The sequence below is a fragment of the Bos taurus genome, chromosome 22 (assembly GCF_002263795.3).
Source record: "Bos taurus isolate L1 Dominette 01449 registration number 42190680 breed Hereford chromosome 22, ARS-UCD2.0, whole genome shotgun sequence".
Lineage (NCBI taxonomy): Eukaryota > Metazoa > Chordata > Mammalia > Artiodactyla > Bovidae > Bos > Bos taurus.
This window is the reverse complement of record NC_037349.1, coordinates 56638454-56660771: the sequence shown is the minus strand read 5'-3', so window position 1 is coordinate 56660771 and position 22318 is coordinate 56638454. Positions and strand designations below refer to the sequence as shown.

The window sequence follows — 22318 nt, the reverse complement described above, 5'->3', positions numbered from 1 at the left end:
CTGCTTTTGATAGAAAACTAAATGTATTGTGTACCTAACACTATGGGTGCCTGGAGTCAGTATAGCCAGGTTTGGAAGAGCGAAAGAACAGCTCCTTACAGGTGCGTAGCACTCCCCGCCAGCCCCCAGTCCCTTTCCTCCTCTCTCCAGTGGGATGGCTGTTGGCATTGAGTTTGAATAGGCCATCCTATCTCTAGTGGTTGGAAACATGGACTACATATTGAAATCACCTGGATCCCATCTCTGACCTTCCGATGTAATTGTAGGTTAGGCCTGGGGATTGGGAGTTTCAAAATTTCCGCAGGTGATTCTAAGAGCAGCCAAGCTTGAGAGCCACTGTTATGTATGACCCCAGGTCAATTTTCTTAATCTTGTAAACTGTTGTGTTTTTTTTTTTTTTTGGCCATGCATTAGGGCTTGTAGGAACTTAGTTCCTCAACCAGGGATTGAACCTTAGCAGTGAAAGCACAGAGTCTTAAAGTCTGCTGAGAAGTCAGAGAATTACCTCTTAACCTTCATTCCTGTTAATTGCTGGTAATATTCCAATACGTGGATATGTTGTTGTTCTTTAGTCGCTAAGTCATGTCTGACTCTTTGCGACCCCATTGTAGCCTGCCAAGCTCCTCTGTCCATGGGATTTCCCAGGCAAAAATACTAAAGTGGGTTGCCATTTCCTTCTCCAGGGGATCTTCCCGACCGAGGGATCGAACCCAAGTCTCCTGCGTTGGCAGGCGGATTCTTTACCAACCAGGGAAGCCTATATGGATGCAGCATGTTTTTAAAAAATCTTTTTATTGTATATTTATTTACTTATTTGGCTGCACCGGGTCTTAGTTTAATGTGTGAGTGGCTTCCACGCAGTTTTCTAGTCCTGATCAATTTGAAGATGAAACTGAGTTCAGGGACCGTACGTGGGTTGTTAAAATCACACGATCGTAATGGTGGCGCTGCACATATGGAAGGCCTACTGAGAGGCACGTCCTCCTTGATGTCCATGCGGCCACATGCACAGCGGCACACCAGACCTCCGAATTTTGACGTCTTGTGAACAGCAGGGAGTCTTGTGAGAGGAACCTTCTATGATGCCAACGTGGGTTGAAGTACAGAGTTCTTGCCATCAACTGTCAGAGCTCCTTCTAGGCTTTCTTAAAGAGTTAACAGCAGTCTGAAAGAGAGAATCCTAAACAATCTAGGCACATTAAAACAGAACTTTTTCACTGGTTGGAGAGAATTTTATTGGAAGTGCGTGAAGTTAGTGAACATTTTCTGTTTTTAAAAATCTTTTAATGTAATATATACAAGTCAAATACTCAGCAGCAGTTAAGTTATAAAAGTGAACTGCTTATAAAAGTCCACGAATTATTCCTGGAAACCCTAACTAGAAACCAGCATCCTGCCTCAAAAAAGTCGACAGGTTATTTTAAGTTTTAGAATAAGCTGCCGTTTCTTCAGTTGCATGCTAAAGGCGCTTGGTGCTTGAATAACACAGAAGGTCAGGGTGCTGACCCTCTGTGATCGTCAAAACTCTGAGTGTAATTTTCAGTCCGCCTCCAGATCCGTGGTTCCTTTATATCTAAGGCTATGCATCTGTGGACTCAACCAACCATGGATGGTGTATCACTGTAGCATTTACTACTGAAAAAAGTCTGGGTGTACGAGTACCCATGCAGGTGAACCCCATGTGGTTCGGGGTCCGCTGTAGTTGCTTGGGTTGAGTGACAAATTGGCAAGGGAAAGTCTACTTAAAATGCCCTTGAGAGGGAATCTCTTAATTCCGCATTAACGTGGTATATGTAGTTTTGTTCTGAACACTATATGGCAAGATGTGTGCATAGATACACACACGTATATGTGTATATGAAATGTATACAGTCATGCTCAATATTTACATCTATTGGGGGACTCATTTGGAAATTATCTTAGCATTTTGCTGTCTGGAATACTTTATAGCAATCTTATGAAGCAGTCTTCCAACTTGCTGATTCTTTTTATAGTTACCATTGTAACTGGTTATCACCGTCCTAACTTCCCTGGTTTCTGTTTTCCTTCGTCCTCATTTAATTCCTTCACATCTTTTGGAGGGTGGCTAGAGAATCCCAGGGACGGGGAAGCCTGGTGGCAGCTGTCTGTGGGGTCACAAGTCGGCCACAACTGAGGCGACTTAGCACTAGCAGCAGCAGAGAAATCCTTACACATTGGACAGAGCTTTTGATTTCTTTCTTTTCCCTAACACTCATTTCTTTCGGTGCTCTGGGTCTTAGTTGCAGCACTTGGGACCTTTTTTTGTTAGGTTGCAGCAGCCGGCTCCTAGCCTGTGGGAGAAAGTGGAAGAGTCAGTGCATCTCTAGGAGTGGGTCTGCTGGGCGAGGGGCTCGCTCTCCTGACCTTGCTGTCCTTGGTGCTCGTTGTCCTGCCAGGAATGATTTGTGTGTGTGTCTGTCTCCCCATCTGGCCCGTGGGCTGGTTAAAGGAGCGGCGTGTCTGTCTCCCCTCGAATCCACAGCATGACCTCAACCACATGAGAAATGAAAAACCATACAGAAAAAATTGAAATATTTTTAAAAGGGTAAATTACAACTACACCGGATACTATTTCTCTGCTGTCTCATTAGCAAAAATCAAAAAGTCTGAGCACACACGTGGCCGATGAGTCTGCAGCAACACACGCACGCTTCCCTAATATTTATTTTTACCTCTTTGGCTGTGCCCTGCCTTAGTGCTGGCAGTGGGTTCTTAACTGTGCCCTGCAGACTCTCCTAGTTGTGGCGTGGGGGACCTAGTGCCGTGACCAGGGGTGGAACCCGGGCCCCCAGCACTGGGAGCACAGGGTCTTAAGCCTCTGGACCACCAGGGAAGTCCCTGGGTTTCTTTTTAATGGGCCTAAAACTAAGATCATGGCATCTGGTCTCATCACTTCATGGGAAATAGATGGGGAAACAGTGGAAACAGGGTCAGACTTTATTTTGGGGGGCTCCAAAATCATTGCAGATGGTGATTGCCGCCATGAAATTAAAAGACGCTTACTCCTTGGAAGGAAAGTTATGACCAACCTAGATAGCATATTCAAAAGCAGAGACATTACTTTGCCAACAAAGGTCTGTCTAGTCAAGGCTGTGGTTTTTCCAGTGGTCGTGTATGGGTATGAGAGTTGGACTGTGAAGAAAGGTGAGTGTCGAAGAATTGATGCTTTTGAACTGTGGTTTTGGAGAAGACTCTCGAGAGTCCCTTGGACTGCAAGGAGATCCAACCAGTCCATCCTAAAGGAGATCAGTCCTGGGTGTTCCTTGGAGGGACTGATGCTAAAGCTGAAAACTGTAATACTTTGGCCACCTCATGTGAAGAGTTGACTCATTGGAAAAGACCCTGATGCTGGGAGGGATTGGGGGCAGGAGGAAAAGGGGATGACAGAGGATGAGATGGCTGGATGGTATCACTGACTCGATGGACATGAGTTTGAGTAAACTCCGGGAGTTGGTGATGGACAGGGAGGCCTGGCGTGTTGCGGTTCATGGGATGGCAAAGAGTCGGACACGACTGAGCAACTGAACTGAACTGAAACCCTAAGAGCCCCTCAGCTTCCTGCCCCAGCTTTCACTGCCTTCACTGGCTGTTTCAGGCTTGAGTGCCTCCTGTGTCCAACAGATGCTGGTACCAAGTGCAGGGCACAGCTAAGCAGTCAGCGGTGCTTTTTCCCTTGCGAGCGTTTGGAGCTCAGGAGGCTAAACACGTGAGTGGTACAGCGCCCTTGGGTCTTCAGGCACCGCATGTGCTGTCAGCCTCAATCCAGTCCAGAGCCAGGCCTGGGGGTGGAGCAGGTTCCAGTCCACATCTCGTCCCGGCGCGCCTGCCCAGCACGTGGGGCGCCGGGCCCTGAGACTGGGGGCGGAGCAGGTTCCAGTACCCATCTCGTCCCGGCGCGCATGCCCAGCACGTGGGGCGCCGGGCCCTGGGACTGGGGGCGGAGCAGGTTCCAGTCCCCGTCTCATCCTGGCGCGCATGCCCAGCACGTGGGGTGCCGGGCCCTGAGACTGGGGGCGGAGCAGGTTCCAGTCCCCGTCTCCTTCCGGCGCGCCTGCCCAGCACGTGGAGCGCCGGGCCCTGTCTCCCGCACTCCCTGCGTTTCCCCCCTGGCCCGTGGCTGAGTTCCTCTGTCTTTATCACAGCAGCGCACCCGATTTGACTTCCTTCCTCCAGCCATTACTGAACCGCAGCCTGTGTGTGTTTTGTCCTTGTTTTCTCTCCTCGGGCTGAGGAAGGGAGCGATACCAGCTTCACCTTCCTTTCCTCCCTCAGAGCGCTGCTGCTGCTTAGTCGCTCAGTCATGTCCGACTCGTTGCAGCTGCCTGAACTGCAGCGCGCCAGGCTCCCTTACCCTTCACTGTCTCGGAGAGTTTGCTCAAACTCAGGTCCATTGAGTCACGGTGACGCTGTCTAACCATCTCCTCCTCTGTCGCCCCCTTCTCCTCTTGCCTTCAGTCTCTCCCAGCCTCAGGGTTTGTCGGCTTTTTGCATCAGGTGGCCAAAGTAGTGGAGCTTCAGCATCAGTCCTTCCAGTGAATATTCAGGGTTGATTTCCTCTAGGATGGACTGGTTTGAGCTCCTTGCTGTTCAAGGGACTCTAGTACTGCTGGGTGTCAAGTAATTCCAGGATTCTCCATAACCCTCAGCCCCTAACCTGGAGAAGCACTGAGCCTTCAAACGAGAGGGACGGCTGCCGCCCGTGCTCCCGGCAGGACCTGGAGGACGGAGCCGAGCCCTTCCCCTCCGGGCCTCTGACAGCGTTTCTCTAACCTGGCCCTGCTTTCTCATCCATCAGCAGTGTTGGCAGCGCTCTGCCTGTAATAGTAACGATAGTGGACACGCAGAGCGCTCGGTGCCACGTGCTGGAGGCTGTCCTAGGCTCCTTCCGGGTCTTCACTATAAGATGGAGCCTGTTTTTATCCTTATTTTGCAGAGAAGAAAGCAAAAGCTTGGAGAGACAAAGTAAGTTTCGCCCATCACACGACTGGGCAGTGGGGAGCCGATTCCAGTCCCCACACCCTGGCCTGATGCTTCCTGCTCTCAGCCGCTCAGGATGACCATATAAAGTCATTGTCATTATTGTTAATTTACCTGAAAAACTGGGAGATGATCCTGTTTTGGAACATGAAATGCTCACTACCTGTACTTCTTTGAGGACGGGGTGCTTTTGGTTTTCTCTCTGTCCCCAGCACCCCTTGTGATTAGGAGCCTCTGGTGGGTGCTCGGTAAATGTCTATTGGCCTAGTGAGCGGGCGGGAGGAATCCTCGAGGGCAGAAGCCCTCTTGGGCCCGCTGGCAGGAGGCCTTTGAGTAGCATTGTGCCCATGGACCTGTCTCTAGGCTCGGAGGCACCAGCTGCAATCAGAAATCGTACCATGACTCCTGGGGCATTGTTGTGGAATTCATGGGGGTCCCCTCGGGGAGTGGGGTTTGTACCGCTCCAACAGATCCGTCTTGTTTTTGTCCCTTTTGAATATTTTGTTTTTCTCACAGGCCACGAGGTTTATCTGAGCCTGGGTATTCAGGCACCCGCCTGTCTGATTGGCGTGGTAACCAATTGACTTGCTTCTGTCTGTCTCTTACAGTCCTGAAGGAACAGTCACTTGGGAAGATGGCTGAGGCGGTGTTCCGTCCCCCAAAGAGGAAGAGAAGAGTGCACGACAGCTATGAGTCTCCCCTGCCCATCCCTTGCGGTCAGGACTGTGGTCCTGAGAAGGACTTCCGAATCTTCCGGGCTGAGATGATAAACAGCCATGTGATCGTGAGGGGCCTGGAAGACATGGAGCAGCTCTACGGAAAGGTAGGTGTGGGCAGCTCAGCCCGGCCGCTCCCTCACAGCCCCGAGGCAGCCGTGCTCCCCCACCCACCCCCAGAAGCAGACCACCAGTGACCCGCACACGCTCTTTGAGGTCTGGTCCAGCGTGGGAGCTGAATGGGGTGCCCCAAAGCCTTAAGCCCAGAGGCCATAACCCCCACCCACGAACCCACATTGTAGCAGTGAAGTTGGGTCAGTGCATCGACCTTTCTTACTTCTTGATTGTAAAAGCAACATGTGTTTGTTCATTGTTTAAAAAAAAAAAAATTTCAAGCAGTTTACAGAAACATCCTGGGTAAGAGGTAAAGTGTGGCCCTCACCCCCTTCCGTCCCGGGGGTGACCGTGGAGCCGCAGACTGTTGTGCCGCAGGACAACCCAGAGGAGGCCTCTGCTTGTCCTCCGGCTCCTCACCTGCCCCCCCTCCTGGTTGAGGACCTCTCCTCTGATGAAGGCGAGTTCCAGTTTTGGCTTTTCCCATCACTGATAGGTGTGGGTTGAGATGGGAAGCTTCCTTATCTTCTGCTCCGTAGCCAGTTCAACGCTGGAGACACTTTTAAGACAGCTTTATAGAGGTATGCTGCTGCTGCTACTAAGTCGCTTCAGTTGTGTCTGACTCTGTGCGACCCCATAGACGGCAGCCCACCAGGCTCCCCCGTCCCTGGGATTCTCCAGGCAAGAACACTGGAGTGGGTTGCCATTTCCTTCTCCAATGCATGAAAGTGAAAAGTGAAAGTGAAGTCGCTCAGTCATGTCCAACTCTTAGCAACCTCATGGACTGCAGCCCACCGGGCTCCTCCGTCCATGGGATTTTCTGGCAAGAGTACTGGCTTGGGGTGCCATTGCCTTCTCCGTTATAGAGGTATGCTACTGCTGCTGCTAAGTCACTTCAGTCGTGTCCGACTCTGTGTGTATAAAGCCGTAAAATTCGCCCTTTCAAGTGTACACCACAACGACCGTAACAAACTCAGAGAGATGTGCAGCCACACCACGGTCCAGCTGTGGAGCCTCCCCACGGCCACAGGAGGTTCCTTGGGGCCCCGTGTACTAATCCCTGCCCCCACTCCCAGCCCAGGCACTCCCGATCCACTTCCTGCCTCTGTAAGTGTGGCTTCTCGAGTCATTTTATATAAAATCCATGTCACAGCCAGCCTCCCAGAGTGGGATATGTGGATGGCATTGACCCTGGTGGGTCAGAGGTCCAGGCCAAGGGCAGTCTCTCCGACAGTCGCAACACATAACATTTAGCAGAGGCTTTGTGAAGCGCTGTACTGGTCATTTATTCTGACTGTTCAATCTGGGAGGAGGGTATAAGGTGTTCATTTTATTATTTCAGTTGTCTATGGGTTTAAATATTTTCTGGTTTTTAAGAAATGGTGGAGAGGCAGCCAGAGTTTTTGGAGTCAGCAGGAAGGAGAGGAGGAGTACCAGTTCTGGGCTCACAGGAATCCAAGAAGGTTTTTGTGTCTGGTGGACCTGGCTCCTGGCCCGCGTGTGCGGAGGACACCCTGCCTCCATCTGCCCTTCACCTTCAGCTCCCCGGGCCGGACTGAAAGCATTACTCCTGAGACAGATGAGGTGCACAGGAAACTTCCCAGCTCCCTTCACACAATCGGAGGGAAAAAAAAATGCTATGATCGATCTTCAGAGTAATCATTACGTAATCAAAGGGAAGATGTCAAGCTGTGAACAATGCGATGACTCTCTTGTTAACTCAGATAGTTCTCCTTCAGCTAAAAAATGAATAACTCAACATGAGCTAACTCTCTCTCTTCTCTTCCCGGAAGGGTTATTTTGGAAAAGGCATCCTGTCCAGAAGCCGACCAAACTTCACAATCTCAGATCCTAAGCTGGTTGCTAAATGGAAAGGTAAGGCTGGTACAACATTGCATTCTTTTGGCAAATTATCTTTTTTCTTCATTTTTAGGTCTCACACAAGATTATACAATAAAATTCCAAAGGAGAAGTAACATGCCACTGGCAATCTTACTGCTAAAAATATCAGCTAAAATAATTCTAATCGTGGTGAAAGGGCTCTTAACAATTGGGGAAAATGTGTTTCATCTAATTTCTGAAATTAACAGAAGTGTTATTCAGACTTTTCTGTCATTAAGCATTGCCTCACAGTGTCCTGGGCATGTGGAAGGTTCTAGTCATTAAGTGTCTGCTCACCCATATGCGAGGCGAATTTTATATTTTATTTTTAAGTTTGGAATTTGCAACAGTAACCATGACATTGATGTATTGGTAAAATGTACTAATGTGTGTAGTTCTCAATAGCTATTCCTCTTTACTTTATAAATCTTTCATCTTGGTGTATTTTTCTAAGGGGAGTCTCATGGTAAGTATGTAACCAATACCAGCAGGTTAAAACATAATTAGAAAGGATTTTTTTAAAACATTATATTGCAAGAAAAAAATAGAAATTAAAACTGCACTGAGATACCATTTCAGCAATCAGAATGACAAATCCTAAAGTTTTGCAGCGTGCCCTGTTGGTAAGCCCTGAGAAACACTCACGTGATCCTGGTGGGGCTGCAGGTGATATGGCCGTTACACGGGGAATTGGATGTCCCAAGAAATCACACATGCACTTAACCCCCCCCCCCCGCCTCCTGCCAAACCCCTGGTAACCTTCACATGCTTTCTGTGCCCTTGATTTCGCCCCTTCTAAATATTTCTTGTAAGGGGAATAAGCTCTTGCGTCCTTCACGTGGGATAAATTTTCCAAGGTTTATCCGTGTCATAGCATGATCAGAACTTCATCCTGAGTGCTGTTCCGTGGTAGGATATACTTTGTGTTGTTTATCTGTTGATTCATAGACGGATATCGGGGTTGTTTCTACCGTCACGAGTAGTGCTGGTCTGAGCATTCATGTACGGGTTTCCGTATGGACACCCGTTTTTCTTTTGTGTATACTTAGGAGTGGACTTGCTGGATCAAATAATTATTCTAATTTTTTGAGGAATCACAAACTTGTTTCCGTCACACCTGCATCATTTTACATTCCCACCAGCAGTGCATAAGGTTTGCCAGTTTTTGCACATCCCCACCACCGCTCCTTTATTTTGTTTTTTTGAATAGTAGCCATTTTAATGGGCGTGACATGGTAACAAGAGTTTATCATTTTAATGAAGTCTAATTTATCCTTTTTCTTTGCTTGCGTGTGCTTTTGCTGTCGTGTTTAGGGAACCATTGCCAAATCCAAGCTCACGCAGATTTTCCCCAGGGTTTCTTCTAAGAGGTTGATAGTTTCAGCTCTCAAGTTTGGGTCTTTCATCTGTTTTGATTTAATTTTTCTTTGATGTAGGATATGGGTCCTGCTTCATTGTTTCGCCCGAAGGTACCCAGTTGTCCAGTAGATGCGTTTGCTTTTAACTCAGCAATTCCACTCCTGACAATTTATCTTAAAGATAAGCTGGCAAAAATATGAAAAGAAAGAGCCCAGGGCTGTTCGTTGCAACACTCTTCCTAATGTTAAAAGACTAGAAATAACCCAAATAGCCATGCGGGTACCAGCAGAATAAAGTATAGACCATTCTCAGAAGGATGTGCTGTGGAGCTGCGATAGGAGTAGGGGCTCACTAGGCTGTTATTTCTAAGCAGAGAAAGCAAGGTAAAGGACAGTGTGCCACGGGTCATCTAAGGGGAGGAGATTGCAAATAGGTTTTGAAATGTAAAGAAGGATAAACTATAATTTTAGATGCCTGTGAGGGAGGGATAGAATAGGATGGAGAGAGAAGTGAGACTAGATTTGACTTTGGAAACTTGTAAACGTATTACATGACTACAAGCGAAAGTTAAATTTGAAAAAGTTAATTTCATTTAAAAGAAACACAAAAAAATCAAGAAAATGAAGAATCTGTATATCACGTTGATGGTGTAGCCACAGGGGAAGCTATTTTGAGTGACTTTAAAACATGATAGGGGCTCCCCTGGTTGCTCAGTGGTGAAGAGTCTGCCTTGCAAATGCAGGAGACACGGGTTCAATCCCTGGTCCGGAAAGGTCCCGTAGGCCACGGAATAACTGAGCCCATCCCCCACAAGTACTGAGCCCGTGTGCCTTAACTGCTGAAGCCCAAGAACCCTAGAGACAGGAGAAAGGCCCACGCAGCAGCGAAGACCCCACACGGCCAAAAATAAGTCCGTTTACTAAAAGAGACCCCACATGCCATGTGGTACGGCCAAAAACAAAACCACGGCGATTCAGTCCTAATGGGATACACTTTGTATCTCCTGCCACGATCTTGTGGAACAAACCACCCCAAAATCCAGTGGTCTTCAACAGCAGCTGTGTTTGCTCATTTGAGTCTCCAGGTGAGTTCTGGGTAGGTCTGCTGTTCTTGTCTGGATGGGCTCGTATCTGGTTAGTCATGGATCTGCTGGCCTCGGTGATGGATCCAGCGATGGATCCAGCTAGACTGGGTGGCTGTCAGCTGGTCCAGGATGGTCTCCACTGCGGTGAGGGGTGGAGGGCCCCACGTGTGTCATCCTCCTCGGGCCATCTCAGGCTTGCTCTCCAGTTACTGTGAACACTCGGGAAGATCCCCTGGAGAAGGGAATGGCAATGCGCTCCAGTATTCTTGCCTGGGGAATTCCATGGACAGAGGAGCCCTGGCAGGCTACAGTCCAGGGGGTCTCAGAGAGTCGGATACAACTTAGCAGCTGAGCACACAAGCGCCAAAGATGGAATGATGGGAGGTGTGTGTTTCGAATCATCTGGGGGCCGGGGCAGAAGACAGACGGAGCATGACTTGTTGTTCAGTTGCTCAGTCGCGTCCAACTCTTTGCGACCCCATGGTCTGTAGCCCACCAGGCTCCTCTATCCATGGAATGCTCTAGGCAAGCATACTGGAGTGGGTTTCCATTTCCTCCTCCAGGGGATCTTCCCCACCCAGAGATTAAACCCACTTCTCCCGCATTGGCAGGCAGATTCTTTACCACTGAGCCCCAGGGAAGCCTGAACTGGCTGTGAGTTAAAGCTGAGTGATGGGAGCATGGAAATGTATTATACTATTCTTTCTGCTTTTATACACTTTAAATTGTTTCATAGAGTTTTACTTTTTAAAGAGGGAGGGAAAAAAAAGTAGAACAAATAAGCATCATGACTTTGTCCTCATCACCCAGCCCCAGTAGTTACTAATACTTGGCAAAGTAATAAAAAGTTTCAAATAGTGTGATGGTCTTAACCGTTGAGCTTTTCCTGATCTATGTAGTTTAACTAAAGTTTCCAATAGTGACCAAAATGTGAAGGAAATGGATTTAGGCCAAGGAAGCAGAGGTTAAGGGCATAGGCTGCCCTCAGGGAGTAGATCTCAAGTGTCCATCTTAGGATGTTCTTCAGCATTTTGGCTTCAGCCGTACCTTCCACCCTTTGTTCCGTTCTACCCCGTTGTACCTGTTGACACCACACCCACCGTGGGCTGCCAGCCGTTGTGTGAACCCGCCGTGCAGCATTTGCCATCTCCCAGCCTCTGCACGGATCCCTCTGCATTTTCCCCTGGTCTGCCTGGCGAACTCGTACTTATTCTGCAGAGCCCAACTCAATTATTCCTTCTCCTTCGTGTTTTTTCCTAACCCTTCCAGTTCAAGTAAGCCACTCCCTTGACAACACTTGCTTTCCTTGCTATGTATCAGCTGAGGTTAGAATCAACCATACAGCTGGTCTGTCTCCCCAGCTAGAGTGTGAGTATCTCAAGGAGAGGGGATTTGCTTTAATGATTCTGTATTTCCTGTGCTTGGTAAGTGGAAGGGTGTTAGTAACGCTTGCTGAATTGTTGCTTGTTGTAAAACTACCAGAAGAGGAAGGTCATGGCACCAGGAAAACTCTCATTCCTAAGGAGATAGGAGTCTGTGAACTCACTTCCCTAGGATTTTAAAGCAGAACATCAGCGACTCCCGGCGTTTAGAGCACTGGGCAGGGAGTCAGGAAACAGAGATGACTTCCCCACGGGCAGGGTCAGGGAGGTCGAGGACGAAAACCTACACCGTGAAGTGACCTCGGCAACGCTTTAGGCAGAAAGACTCTTCTGGCCAGATGCCCAGCAGAATGCAGCGTGCACCTTTAGGGCCTCAGCGCTCTCATAGAAATGGAGGGCCTGGGGCTTCCCTGTTGGTTCAGTGGTTAAGAATCTGCCTTGCAATGCGGGGGACACGGGTTCGATCCCTGGTCTGGGAAGTGAAAATAAATAAGTCGAGGGCCTGAGCATCCAGAGGTGCTAGTCTCCCGCTCCGTGCCGCAGCCACTTAGCTGGAGTGTTGAGAAGGGTTCCCGGGTTATGTCTGAGCCCTGACGGGTCAGCAGCACCTGCAGGGGCTGTGGGCAGCAGAGAGCGGTGGTTTATACAGCACATGTTCGCTGCGGCTGCTTGGACAGGATTAATCAACTTCCTGCGTGTGAGATTTTTGCAGGCCTTGGAATTCTCTCTGTCTTTTCTAGGCTGTCAGTCCGTAAATTAACAGCTACTTCCTTGTTGTTGCAGATATGAAGCTAGACCTGCCGGTAATCACATCAAAGAAGTAAGTCTTGGCGGACGTTGGCCGTGGGCAGGATGACATGGGGCAGGCGCTGGCCAGGCACGGGATATGTGAGCGGAGGAGAGCCCTGGGTCCTCTCCTTGGGGCCGTGTGGTCTGGTCACTGTAGACTCTCGTGGGAGAGGAGGAGGCAGGTGACTCTTCCGTGATGAGTATCGTGACGGGCTGTCGCCCTCACCGTCAGCATCATTGCCGTTGTCATAGCAGCGCCATTCCTGGTCCAGGCCACCTACCCGTATCATCCCCGTTCATCTTCTCGGGAAACCTTTGAGGTGGGTGTAGTTGTTTGCGTTCCCTGCGTGGGGAGTCTCCCGAGAGCTGCCCAGGAGGACTTGAACTAGGCGGGGCAGCTCCAGAGCCTGGGGTGGGGGGTGACTGTGAACTTGTACGTGCCAGCGTTTCTGGAGCGTCTCCCATCATAGCAGCTTTACGGGTTAGCTGCTTTCGTCCTCTCACTGCCCCTCGGAGGTCAGTCCTGTTGTTGTCTGTCTTGGAAGGTGAGGACACAGAACAGGAAGAAGTTCGTTAACTTGCTCAGGATCAGCGCTTAGACCTAAGCAGACTGACTGAAAACCATTCTGCTGAGAATTTCCAATAATAGGTCAACCTTCAGTAAGAGGTGGAGGAGGGTGTTCTCTGCGGACAGAAGATGTGTGTCCGAGGGCAGGAGTGCCTGCCAAGCTGAGGTGTGTTCAGGTGCCCCCACTCAGGGGTTGGGGGGCCCTGGGATGGATTGGAGGGGTCACCAGCCTCAGTCTGGCTTCTGATCAGAGCTGCTGCTCTGCCCTTACGCTTCCTAGCTCCTCCTCTTCTCTTCCTGCTGCTTCTCCAGCGGTGTTTGGAGCTGATCACAGCAGGACTTTGTAAAGGCATCGCCCACCAGCGGGAGGACACCTTCTCTTCTGTGTCCCTCTGCCATGGGTCAATCACCGGTCTGCCTCGGAGGCTTTCCTGCAGGCGCTTCAGCAGCCGCTGTCCACGAGCCAACGTGAGGTCATTAGAGGCAGGGACTCAGGTGTGATGCAAAGTGGCAGGACAGCAGAGAAAGGAGCCGGATGCCTAGTGGTATCGCTCAGAGTCACAGGGAGGAGCCCACTCCCACTCCCCCTCCCAGGGAGTGCCCGCTGAGGCCTTTGCTTCCATCTGTTAAAGCGTCCTTTTGTGAAACGTACTGTGTCTGGAGTCAAGATGATTTTACTCTTCAGGTGTGCCCCCAAGACCCCACAGTCACAAGCTAACAAATACTCGTCCAGCACTGCCCGTGCGCCGAGCCCTTCACGTGTCTGGTCCCCTTTAAGCCGTGCTCACAGCTCCCTGGGGCGGGCACCGGTGTCCCTGAGCCTGGGGAGGCGGGCTCATAGCTGGTGCAAGAACCTCGTGCTCACAGTGAGGGCGTGGACCCGCGTCTGCCTCAACCACTCTGCTGCCGAGGTCAGAGCAGGGGCCTGTGTGCACGCTGTCTCTTTCGCTCTCTTACTTTCTCTTTGTTTCTCTCAGTTCCACCATCTGCCCAAAGCGGGAGCCGCTGAATCTTTAATACAGTGGTTCTTTCACGTGTTTTCACTCAGGGAATCTGCTGAAAAGTCGTGGATCCCTTCCCCAGGAAAATAGCATGACACAAATACACATTTTTGTTCAGACACAGGAGATGCATAGACCCACGAAGGCTTTAGAAGGCATTACAGGTGGCGTGAAAAGCACAGATGCTTTCAGATCGCTCGTGTGAAAAGGCTGTGCTATGCCTTTCATGCAGGAGGAGAGACCCCCTGCTGCTCTCTGGGCAGCGACGTTTTACCCCGATTAGAAACAGCAGCACATAACGTGATCCTTACGAGGTCACTGTACTGTTGCCTCTGTCTTATGGGCGGAAACTGAGGCACGCAGCGGTTACGTCACTGGCTCAGCCACCCAGGAGTGGCGGAGCGAGGCGGGGCTGAACATGAGACACCAGGACTCTGGTCCCGCACGTGTAGCCACAGCCGCACCCGTCTCACAGACATAGAGCGGCCTCACCGGGTCTTAGTCTTCACATCTGTGATACCGTTTCTGGTACACACGGGACGGCAGGCCCATCCCCGTGCAGGACACACAGGGCGTGGACAGCTTGGAGATACTTCTGATGCGTCAGGGTGAGGCGGCCGCAGCAGAAGCCAGCTCGCTTCCTTGCTTCACCCTGTGTCATCGGCAGTTTACAAACCACGACGCATCCCGTCATCTGCACCCAGGCAGGATGCCCAGGGTGAGGGGAAAAGTGACAGCTGTCTTGCACGAGCCATGTGGCTTCTCCAAATGCTTTCCAGACGGATCGCTGTAGGTGGAGGTGAACAGAGCCCATCTGAGTCCACACGTATGCCGTCTTGTACCATCCGACACACCCCAGCAGCCTTGTCCGCCGTTGGCCCTGCTTCACTGAACAAAACCTGTGGCTGTTTCTAAGTTGGGAAGTGTTCAGGGCTTGCCTTCAGGTTTAAGAAATGTAGTGTATCATTTCGTTAAAATACATTTTGAAAATTGTGGAGGAGGGGTCTTTTTTTTTTTTAAGACGCTGGGGTGTATATAATTGTAATTGTTCCTTTCCATGTGTGCTGTAGACATTGGTAGGTCCTGTGAAAAATGTTCATTAAAATTCTCATCTTGCTTTCCAACACTAAGCAAAGACCTTTTTCTGTGACTGGGATATGTGTCTGAAAACGTCATGATATCCAAAATGGAAAATAATACAAAGCAAACCCTGACAAAGGACGACCATTTTTCTCTCTATGTTTACCTAGATCATTTTGTCCACCAGTTTTTGGGTTTTTTTTCTGTTTATTTATTTGGCTGTGCTGGGTCTCAGTTGTGGCACACTGGATCTCCGATCTTCGTTGGTGCATATGGGATCTTTGCAGCACGGGGGATCTAGTTCCCTGACTGGGGATTGAACCTGGGTCCCCAGCACTGGGAGCATGGGGTCTTGGCCGCTGGACCACCAGGGAAGTCCTTAGTCCACCAGGTTTAAATCACATAAATTTTTCACACTTTGTTAAGCTGGGGTCATTTTTTTGTTCAAATTAAGCAAATTAAATGAAACTCTGTAATAAAAATAAATAACACAACAATAGTTATCACAGAGCAGTTAGAAAATGCAGAGAAGTGTAAAGAAATAATTTACCTCATTAAGAAGAACTATAGACTTTTTGGCGTACTGCCTTCCCACCGTTTTCACACGTTCAGCTGTCTTTTTGTGTGTGTGTGTGTGTGTGTGCTGTCTCTTTAGTACCGACATTGAAGTGTTGTTGCTAACAGACGTCCCCCTTTGCAGGTATCAGCGTAGCGTGGAGTGGGCCGCAGAGCTCCTGCGAAGACAAGGCCGGGACGAGAGCATGGTGCGCAGCGTCCTCGAGGGCTACACAAAGCCCCTCGAGCATCCTCATCTGAAAATGATGGAAGAGGTTCCTTTGGGCGATGAGCCCAACTCCGAGGTGGTTTCCAAATCAGAAGGCAGAGCAGACAGAGAGAAACTCTCTGCCGTGAATGGGGTCGAGGGCAAGTCATGTGATCTGGAGGATTCCAGCGAGCGATCAAACAGCCCGCAGGAGGGCCCCGGGCCTGAGCCCCGAACCCCAGACGGCTCAGGTGAACATGTGGCCGAGATCCCCGCACCTCTGCCCCACGGCCACTGGGACGCTCTCCTCCTGCCATCTGGTGGTCAGCCTGGGGACAGCAGCCAGAGAGCCGGTCTGGTTCCAGCCGGAGAGAGAGGGCCTGAGCATGTGCTGGTGGAGGAAGCTGTGTGTGCTGGGAGCGAAGAGGTCCCAGCAGGGGATGTAAGTAGAAGAGAAGAGATCACTTCCTGCAGAGCCGTCTGTTCCTGGCCCAGAGATGCTGGCCAGCAGGGATGGCCCTCCCTGGGCCCTGGCAGTGGGCCGGTGTCCAGCACCTGGGGCCTGGGCGCGCCGGTGCAGGACACACCCTGCAGACCGTCTGCAGGCCCCAGCGGCCCTGTGGGCTCAGCAGCCAGGAGGGCTGTTTCAACTAAAACCTCAGAGTCTGTGAATAACCTGGCTTTACGCATAGGAAATAATGCACGTCAGGTAACATCCTGTCCCCTGTCGGGCAGAAGAACGCAGTGGTGATCAGCAGGTCTTGAGGGTAGCCATGGGCACGGGCTCAGGTGTGCGGGAGCCATCACAGGAGGAGGTGGGGCTCAGAGCTGGAGCCGCTTTGTTAAGGGATGTACTCAGCAGTTGCCCCAGAATTACCTATGGAAGCTGCAAGTGAGAAGCAGTCTCATAATTAGATAGTACGTGAAACACCCACGTGAAGAAATGCTATCTTGCCTTTAGAAGGGAGTCTCATTACGAACCTAGGCATGTGCTTGTGAGGTGTGCAGTCAGGCGAAAAAAAAAGCAACACATAAAATTGACCCATGAAACGATCCTCCATGGAGGATAAAAAAAAATAAGTCAAGATGCCAATACTGACCTTGGGACAACATGGGTGGGAACATGGGTCCCTTTAGAAGAGTGTTTCTTTCCGTAGTAAGTGCTGCACTCCACGACCCGGGCTTGGCTGAATCCACAGACAACAGGAAGCGAGGACCTGCAGGGCCAACCGGGAGTTACGTGCAGATTTCCAGCTGCCCGGAAGCTCGGCGCCCCAGCGCCCATGTTTCAAGGGTCAGCTATAAAAGGAAAACAAAAAACCTCTTTTTCTACATAAATAATAGAAAATTTCATTTTTAACAGAATCCAGTAAGTGTGGATCTGGGAAACTTAGCAGAAGTATGTTCATTTTAAAATGCAGCCTCCATATAACATGTAGGGCTTACGTTTGTCCTACGTGTATCTTATTTTCCTCTTCAGGTGTTGCCGCAGAAGAGACTGGTATGTAGGAGAAATCCGTTCAGGATCTTTGAGTATCTGCAGCTCAGCCTAGAAGAGGTAATGTTGCCAGCATGGTGTTTCTCAGCGTGGGCCTCGGGCCTGGGCGACAGTGTAGACAAGCCCTCCTCAGTGCCTTTCTGCCTGCACTTGGGTAGCTGAGACCACCACAGGCAGCGCCCACCGTCAGCCTGTCTGCATTTCACTCCTCGGCCTTTGCTTTATCCACTCTAGGAGGTCCATTTGTGGGTCCTGCCCGGTATCATCCCACAGAGGTTTCAGGGGGTCACGTGACTCTTCTTTTGACATCAGGGTTTCAGATTGTCCAAATACCGTTTTACTCTTTTTTTTTTTACCAGCTACTGTAGAAACATGGTGCCCCAGATGGTAAAGAATCCGCCTGCAAAGTGGGAGAACTGGGTTGGGAAGATCCCCTGGAGGAGGGCACGGCAGCCCACTCCAGTATTCTTGTCTGGAGAGTCCCCATGGAGAGAGGAGCCTGGGGGCCCAAAGAGTCGGACACAACTGAGCGACTAAGCATAAAAAAATTACAAGTTTATTGAGACACAGAGCATATACATACCACTCTCATTTAAAGTGTGCAGTGGTTTTATATATATATGTGTGTGTGTGTGTGTGCGCACGCGTGCTGTGTTTAGTCACTCAGTCGTGTCCAACTCTGTGTGTGTGTGTGTGTGTGCGAGCGCGTGCTGTGTTTAGTCACTCAGTCATGTCCGACTCTTTGAGATCCCATGAACTGCAGCCCACGAGGCTCCTCTGTCCATGGGATTCTCCAGGCGAGAATACTGGAGTGGGTTGCCATGCCCTCCTCCAGGGGATCTTCTCAACCCAGGGATTGAGCCCAGGTCTTCCGCATTGCAGGCGGATTCTTAACTGTCTGAGCCACCAGGGAAGCCCATATATATGTGTGTACATATATACACACACATGCATATACGTGATTGTATATTTGTTTATTTGGCTCCGCTGGGTCTTTCCTGCTGCACAGGCTTTTCTCTAGCTGAGGTGAGCAGGGACTACTCTAGTTGTGCGCAGGCTTCTCTTTGCAGAAGCTTCTTTTGTCGTGGAGCGTGGGCTCTAGAGCATTTGGGCTGCAGACCGTGGGCTCAGTAGCTGGGGCACACAGGCTTAGTTGCTCCGAGGCATGTGGGATCTTCCTGGACCGGGATTGAACCCATTGTCTCCTGCATTGGCAGGCAGATTCTTTACCACTGAGCCACCAGGGAATCCCCTGTGCAGGGGTTTTTAGCATATTCCTGGAGCTTCACCAGCTTTTTATAAACTGTGATGCGTGCTCTGGGTCATGTCATGACAGCTGATTATGTGAATGGATGGATTCTAAGTGTTTCCTTCTGCAGAATTACTAACGTGTCCCCTTTATGGAAGCTTCAAAAGTGGGTGCAGGCGGGTTTCTAAACCTGCCTCCTGTTTTCCTTCTGGGGTTCCTCTGTCCTGTGTTCATACAGTCGAGGGCCTCCTTTTTTGCTTCTGTCTGTACTGCACCCGGATTTGAAGACGGCGCCCCTCCTCCGTGTCGTGTCTGTGGCTGTGCCCTTCTCTGGGGGAGCCCCTGCCTGCCTGGACGGCTCCCGCGGCGTCTGGCTCAGCTCTGGGCGTCTCTGTGGGTCTCACGCCACGCTCATTGAGCTCCTCCACGCTGGTCATTCCCCAGATGTGCTCACAGAGAAATGATGGTGTCTCCCGCTGGCCCCTGCCTCCCTCCACAGTGTGGCCAGCGGGACACAGAAGAGCTCGCGGCAGGAAAGGACGTCGGGATTTATTCCCTTCATCTACTCATTCTACACACGAGACAGCTGAGTCCGCTGTCGAGTACAGTGGTCACCAGCCGTGTGTGACTAGATAAACTAATTAAAATTGAGCAAAATTAAAACCCCTGTCCTCGGTTGCGCCCGCCGCGTTTCAGACGCTCAGCAGGCACACGTAGTGCTGGGAACACCAGTCTCTAGCTGCTTGGCCTCTCTGAACCTCTGGTGTCTGCACCGTGAGATGAGGGTCGTGTAACACCTCGTGCGTAAGGTGTTCTGGAATTAAATCGTGTGTGTGCTGGCCCCAGCGAAGCGCGTGTTGTGCCGCGGTGCCCGGGGGGTATGCCCGCTGCTGCTGTCATCGGCATCATTATGGTCACTTGTGCAAGCCCGTTACTGGCTGGTTGGAACCTTGCCTTTGCAGTTCATGTCGAGCAAAATTATTCACCGGGTGCCTTCTGTGTCCAGGCCCTGGGCTGAGTATTAACAGTCCAGAGAGAAGCAGACTGTGGCTCAAGTCCTCTCTCAGACGGGACTGCGGTCCGGCGTGATGGGCACAGCGTGGGCAGTGGGCTGCACCTGTGCCACGCCCTCCTACCCGGTGCCTGACGTCTGTGACGTGCTCAGTAACAATTATCAATGGACGTGTACGAGGTCTGGGATTGGCCCAGAAACCAGTGGAGCCTGAAGGGACGAGATGCGTGTCAGGAACCGGGGGTTCTACCTCTGCTCCAGCCCGGTGACCCGCTGATGCTTCTCACTGACTGTCTTGCTCTTGCTTCCCAAACACCTGCTGAAGAAATGCTGGAGTGACAGGAGACAAGGGGGTTCTCATTCCTGCAAGCTGCTTGGTCCCCGAGAAATTCCAGAGACATGTTGGCAGAAGTCTCCAGGCTGCTGCCAGTTAAGCCCAGCCCCACTTCCCAGCTCCGTTTTGGCCGATTTCCTTGGGTGCATCACCCCCGTTTATCAGCACCACCCGTGCAGTTTTCCGTGTGTCCATAAATGCCCACGAGGAACATGGGCAGCCCTGCTGTGGTGATTCAAAGCGGCTCTTAGGTTGTGAGAATGGCAGCACTGAGCTGGCTTAGACTTCTGTCTTGGAGAGCTGTTTTTCACCTTAATAACGCTTTAGGCCCTGACCAGATCTAGTGATATGGCGTTAAAACCATCATTAGGCTTATCCATCCATCATACTGGTTGGTTTAGTTGCTAAGTCATGTCTGACTCTTGCAACCCAGTGGACTGTAGCCCATCAGGCTCCTCTCTCCCTGGAATTCTCCAGGCAAGAATACTGGAGTGGGTTGCCTTTTCCTTCTCCAGGAGATCTTCCTGACCCAGGGATTGAACCCAGGTCTCCTGCGCTGCAAGTGGGTTCTTTACTGACTGAGCTACCAGGGAAAGCCATTATCCATCATTATCAGTACTCCCCAAGTAAAGACTTACTGTGACATTTCAAGGAACGAAGTGGACATTCCCCACAGACCTCCCTGGACTTGTTCTTCACCCGCCTAGTTGTGTCCGGTTCTTTGAGACCCGTGGACTGTAACTGCCAGGCTTCCCTGTCCTTTACTATCTCCTGGAGTTTGCCCACATTTATATCCATTGAGTCTGTTACACTGTCTTAACCATCTCATCCTCTGCTGCCCCCTTCTCCTCCTGCCTTCAGTCTTTCCCAGCATCAGGGTCTTTTCCAGTGAGTCGGCTCTTCACAGCAGGTGGCCTAAGTGTTGGCGCTTCAGCATCAGTCCCTCCAAACACTACTCAGGGTTGATGTCCTTTAGGATTGATTGGTGTGATCCCCTTGCAGCCCAAGGGACCCTCGAGGGTCTTCTCTAGCACACAGTTGGAAAGCATCAGTTCCTTGGTGCTCAACCTTTATGGTCCAGCATGACTACCGGAAAGACCATCGCTTTGACTAGACAGACCTTTGTTGGCAAAGTGATGTCTTTGCTTTTTAATAAGCTGTCTGGATTTGTCATAGCTTTCCTTCCAAAGAGCAAGCGTCTTTGATTTCATGGCTGCAGTCACCATTCACAGTGATTTTGGAGCCCAAGAAAATGAAATCTGTCACTCTTTCCACTTTTTCCCCCTTCTGCTTGCATGAAGTGATGGGACCTGATGGCATGATCTTATTAGTTTCTTGAATGTTGTTTTAAGCCAGCTTTTTCACTCTCCTCTTTCACTCTCATCAAGAGGCTCTTTAGTTCCTCTTCACTTTCTGCCATTAGATGGTATCATCTGCATATCTGAAGTTATTGATATTTCTCCCAGTTATCTTGATTCCAGCCTCATCAAGAGGCTCTTTAGTTCCTCTTCACTTTCTGCCATTAGAGTGGTATCATCTGCATATCTGAGGTCATTGATATTTCTCCCAGTTATCTTGATTCCAGCTTGTGATTCACACAGTCCAGCATTTCTCATAATGTACTCTGCATATAAGTTAAATAAGCAGGGTGACGGTAGACAGCCTTGCCATACTTCTTTCCCAATTTGGAATCAGTCTGTTGTTCCATGTCTGTTTCTAACCATTGCTTCTTGACCTGCCTGCAGGTTTCTTGGGAGGCAGATAAGGTGGTCTGGTATTACCGTCTCTTTAACAATTTCCCACAGTTTGTTGTGATCTACAGTCAGAGACTTTCACACAGTCCATGAAGAAGATGTTTTCCTAGAATTCCCTTCCTTTCTCTGTGATTCAGTGGATGTTGGCAATTTGATCCCTGGTTCTTCTGCCTTTTCTAAACCCAGCTTGTACATCTGGAAGTTCTGGGTTCACATACTGCTGAAGCCTGGCTTGAAGGGTTTTGAGCATAACCTTATTAGCACGTGAAATGAGCACAATTATCTGGTAGTTTGAACATCCTTTGACAGTGCCCTCCTTTGAGATTGGAATGAAAACTGACCTCTTCCAGTCCTATGGCCACTGCTGAGTTTTCCAAATTTGCTGGCATATGGAGTGCCGCACTTTCACAGCATCATCTTTTAGGATTTGAAGTAGCTCAGCTGGAATTCCATCACCTCCAGTAGCTTTGTTTGCAGTTATGCTTCCTAAAGCCCACTTGACTTCACACTCCAGGATGTCTGGCTTCAGGTGAGTGACCACACCATTGTGGTTATCCAGATTATTAAGACCTCTTTTGTGTAGTCTTCTGTGTATTCTTGCCATCACTTCTTAATCTCTTCTGCCTCTGTTAAATCCTTATCATTTCTCTCCTTTATCGAGCCCATCTTTGCATGAAATGTTCCCTTGGTATCTCCAATTTTCTTGAAGAGATCTCCAGTCTTTCCAATTCTATTG

The 22318-nt window shown here is 50.1% G+C and overlaps 1 protein-coding gene and 1 long non-coding RNA gene across 3 annotated transcripts in view; both read left to right on the top strand.

The window, feature by feature from the left end:
* PPARG-TSEN2 overlaps positions 1-22318 on the top strand; it is a 214416-nt gene that overhangs the window by 172204 nt on the left and 19894 nt on the right. For both annotated transcript variants that reach the window (NR_003096.1, NR_003097.1), the window contains 5 exon segments: positions 5607-5821; positions 7622-7703; positions 12318-12354; positions 15673-16177; positions 17216-17293. This is a non-coding gene — a long non-coding RNA (PPARG-TSEN2).
* TSEN2 (tRNA splicing endonuclease subunit 2) overlaps positions 1-22318 on the top strand; it is a 43151-nt gene that overhangs the window by 939 nt on the left and 19894 nt on the right. Inside the window, 5 exon segments of the mRNA NM_001042477.1 lie at positions 5607-5821; positions 7622-7703; positions 12318-12354; positions 15673-16177; positions 17216-17293. Coding sequence (NP_001035942.1) covers positions 5633-5821; positions 7622-7703; positions 12318-12354; positions 15673-16177; positions 17216-17293 — 891 coding nt within the window. The 5' untranslated portion in view covers positions 5607-5632.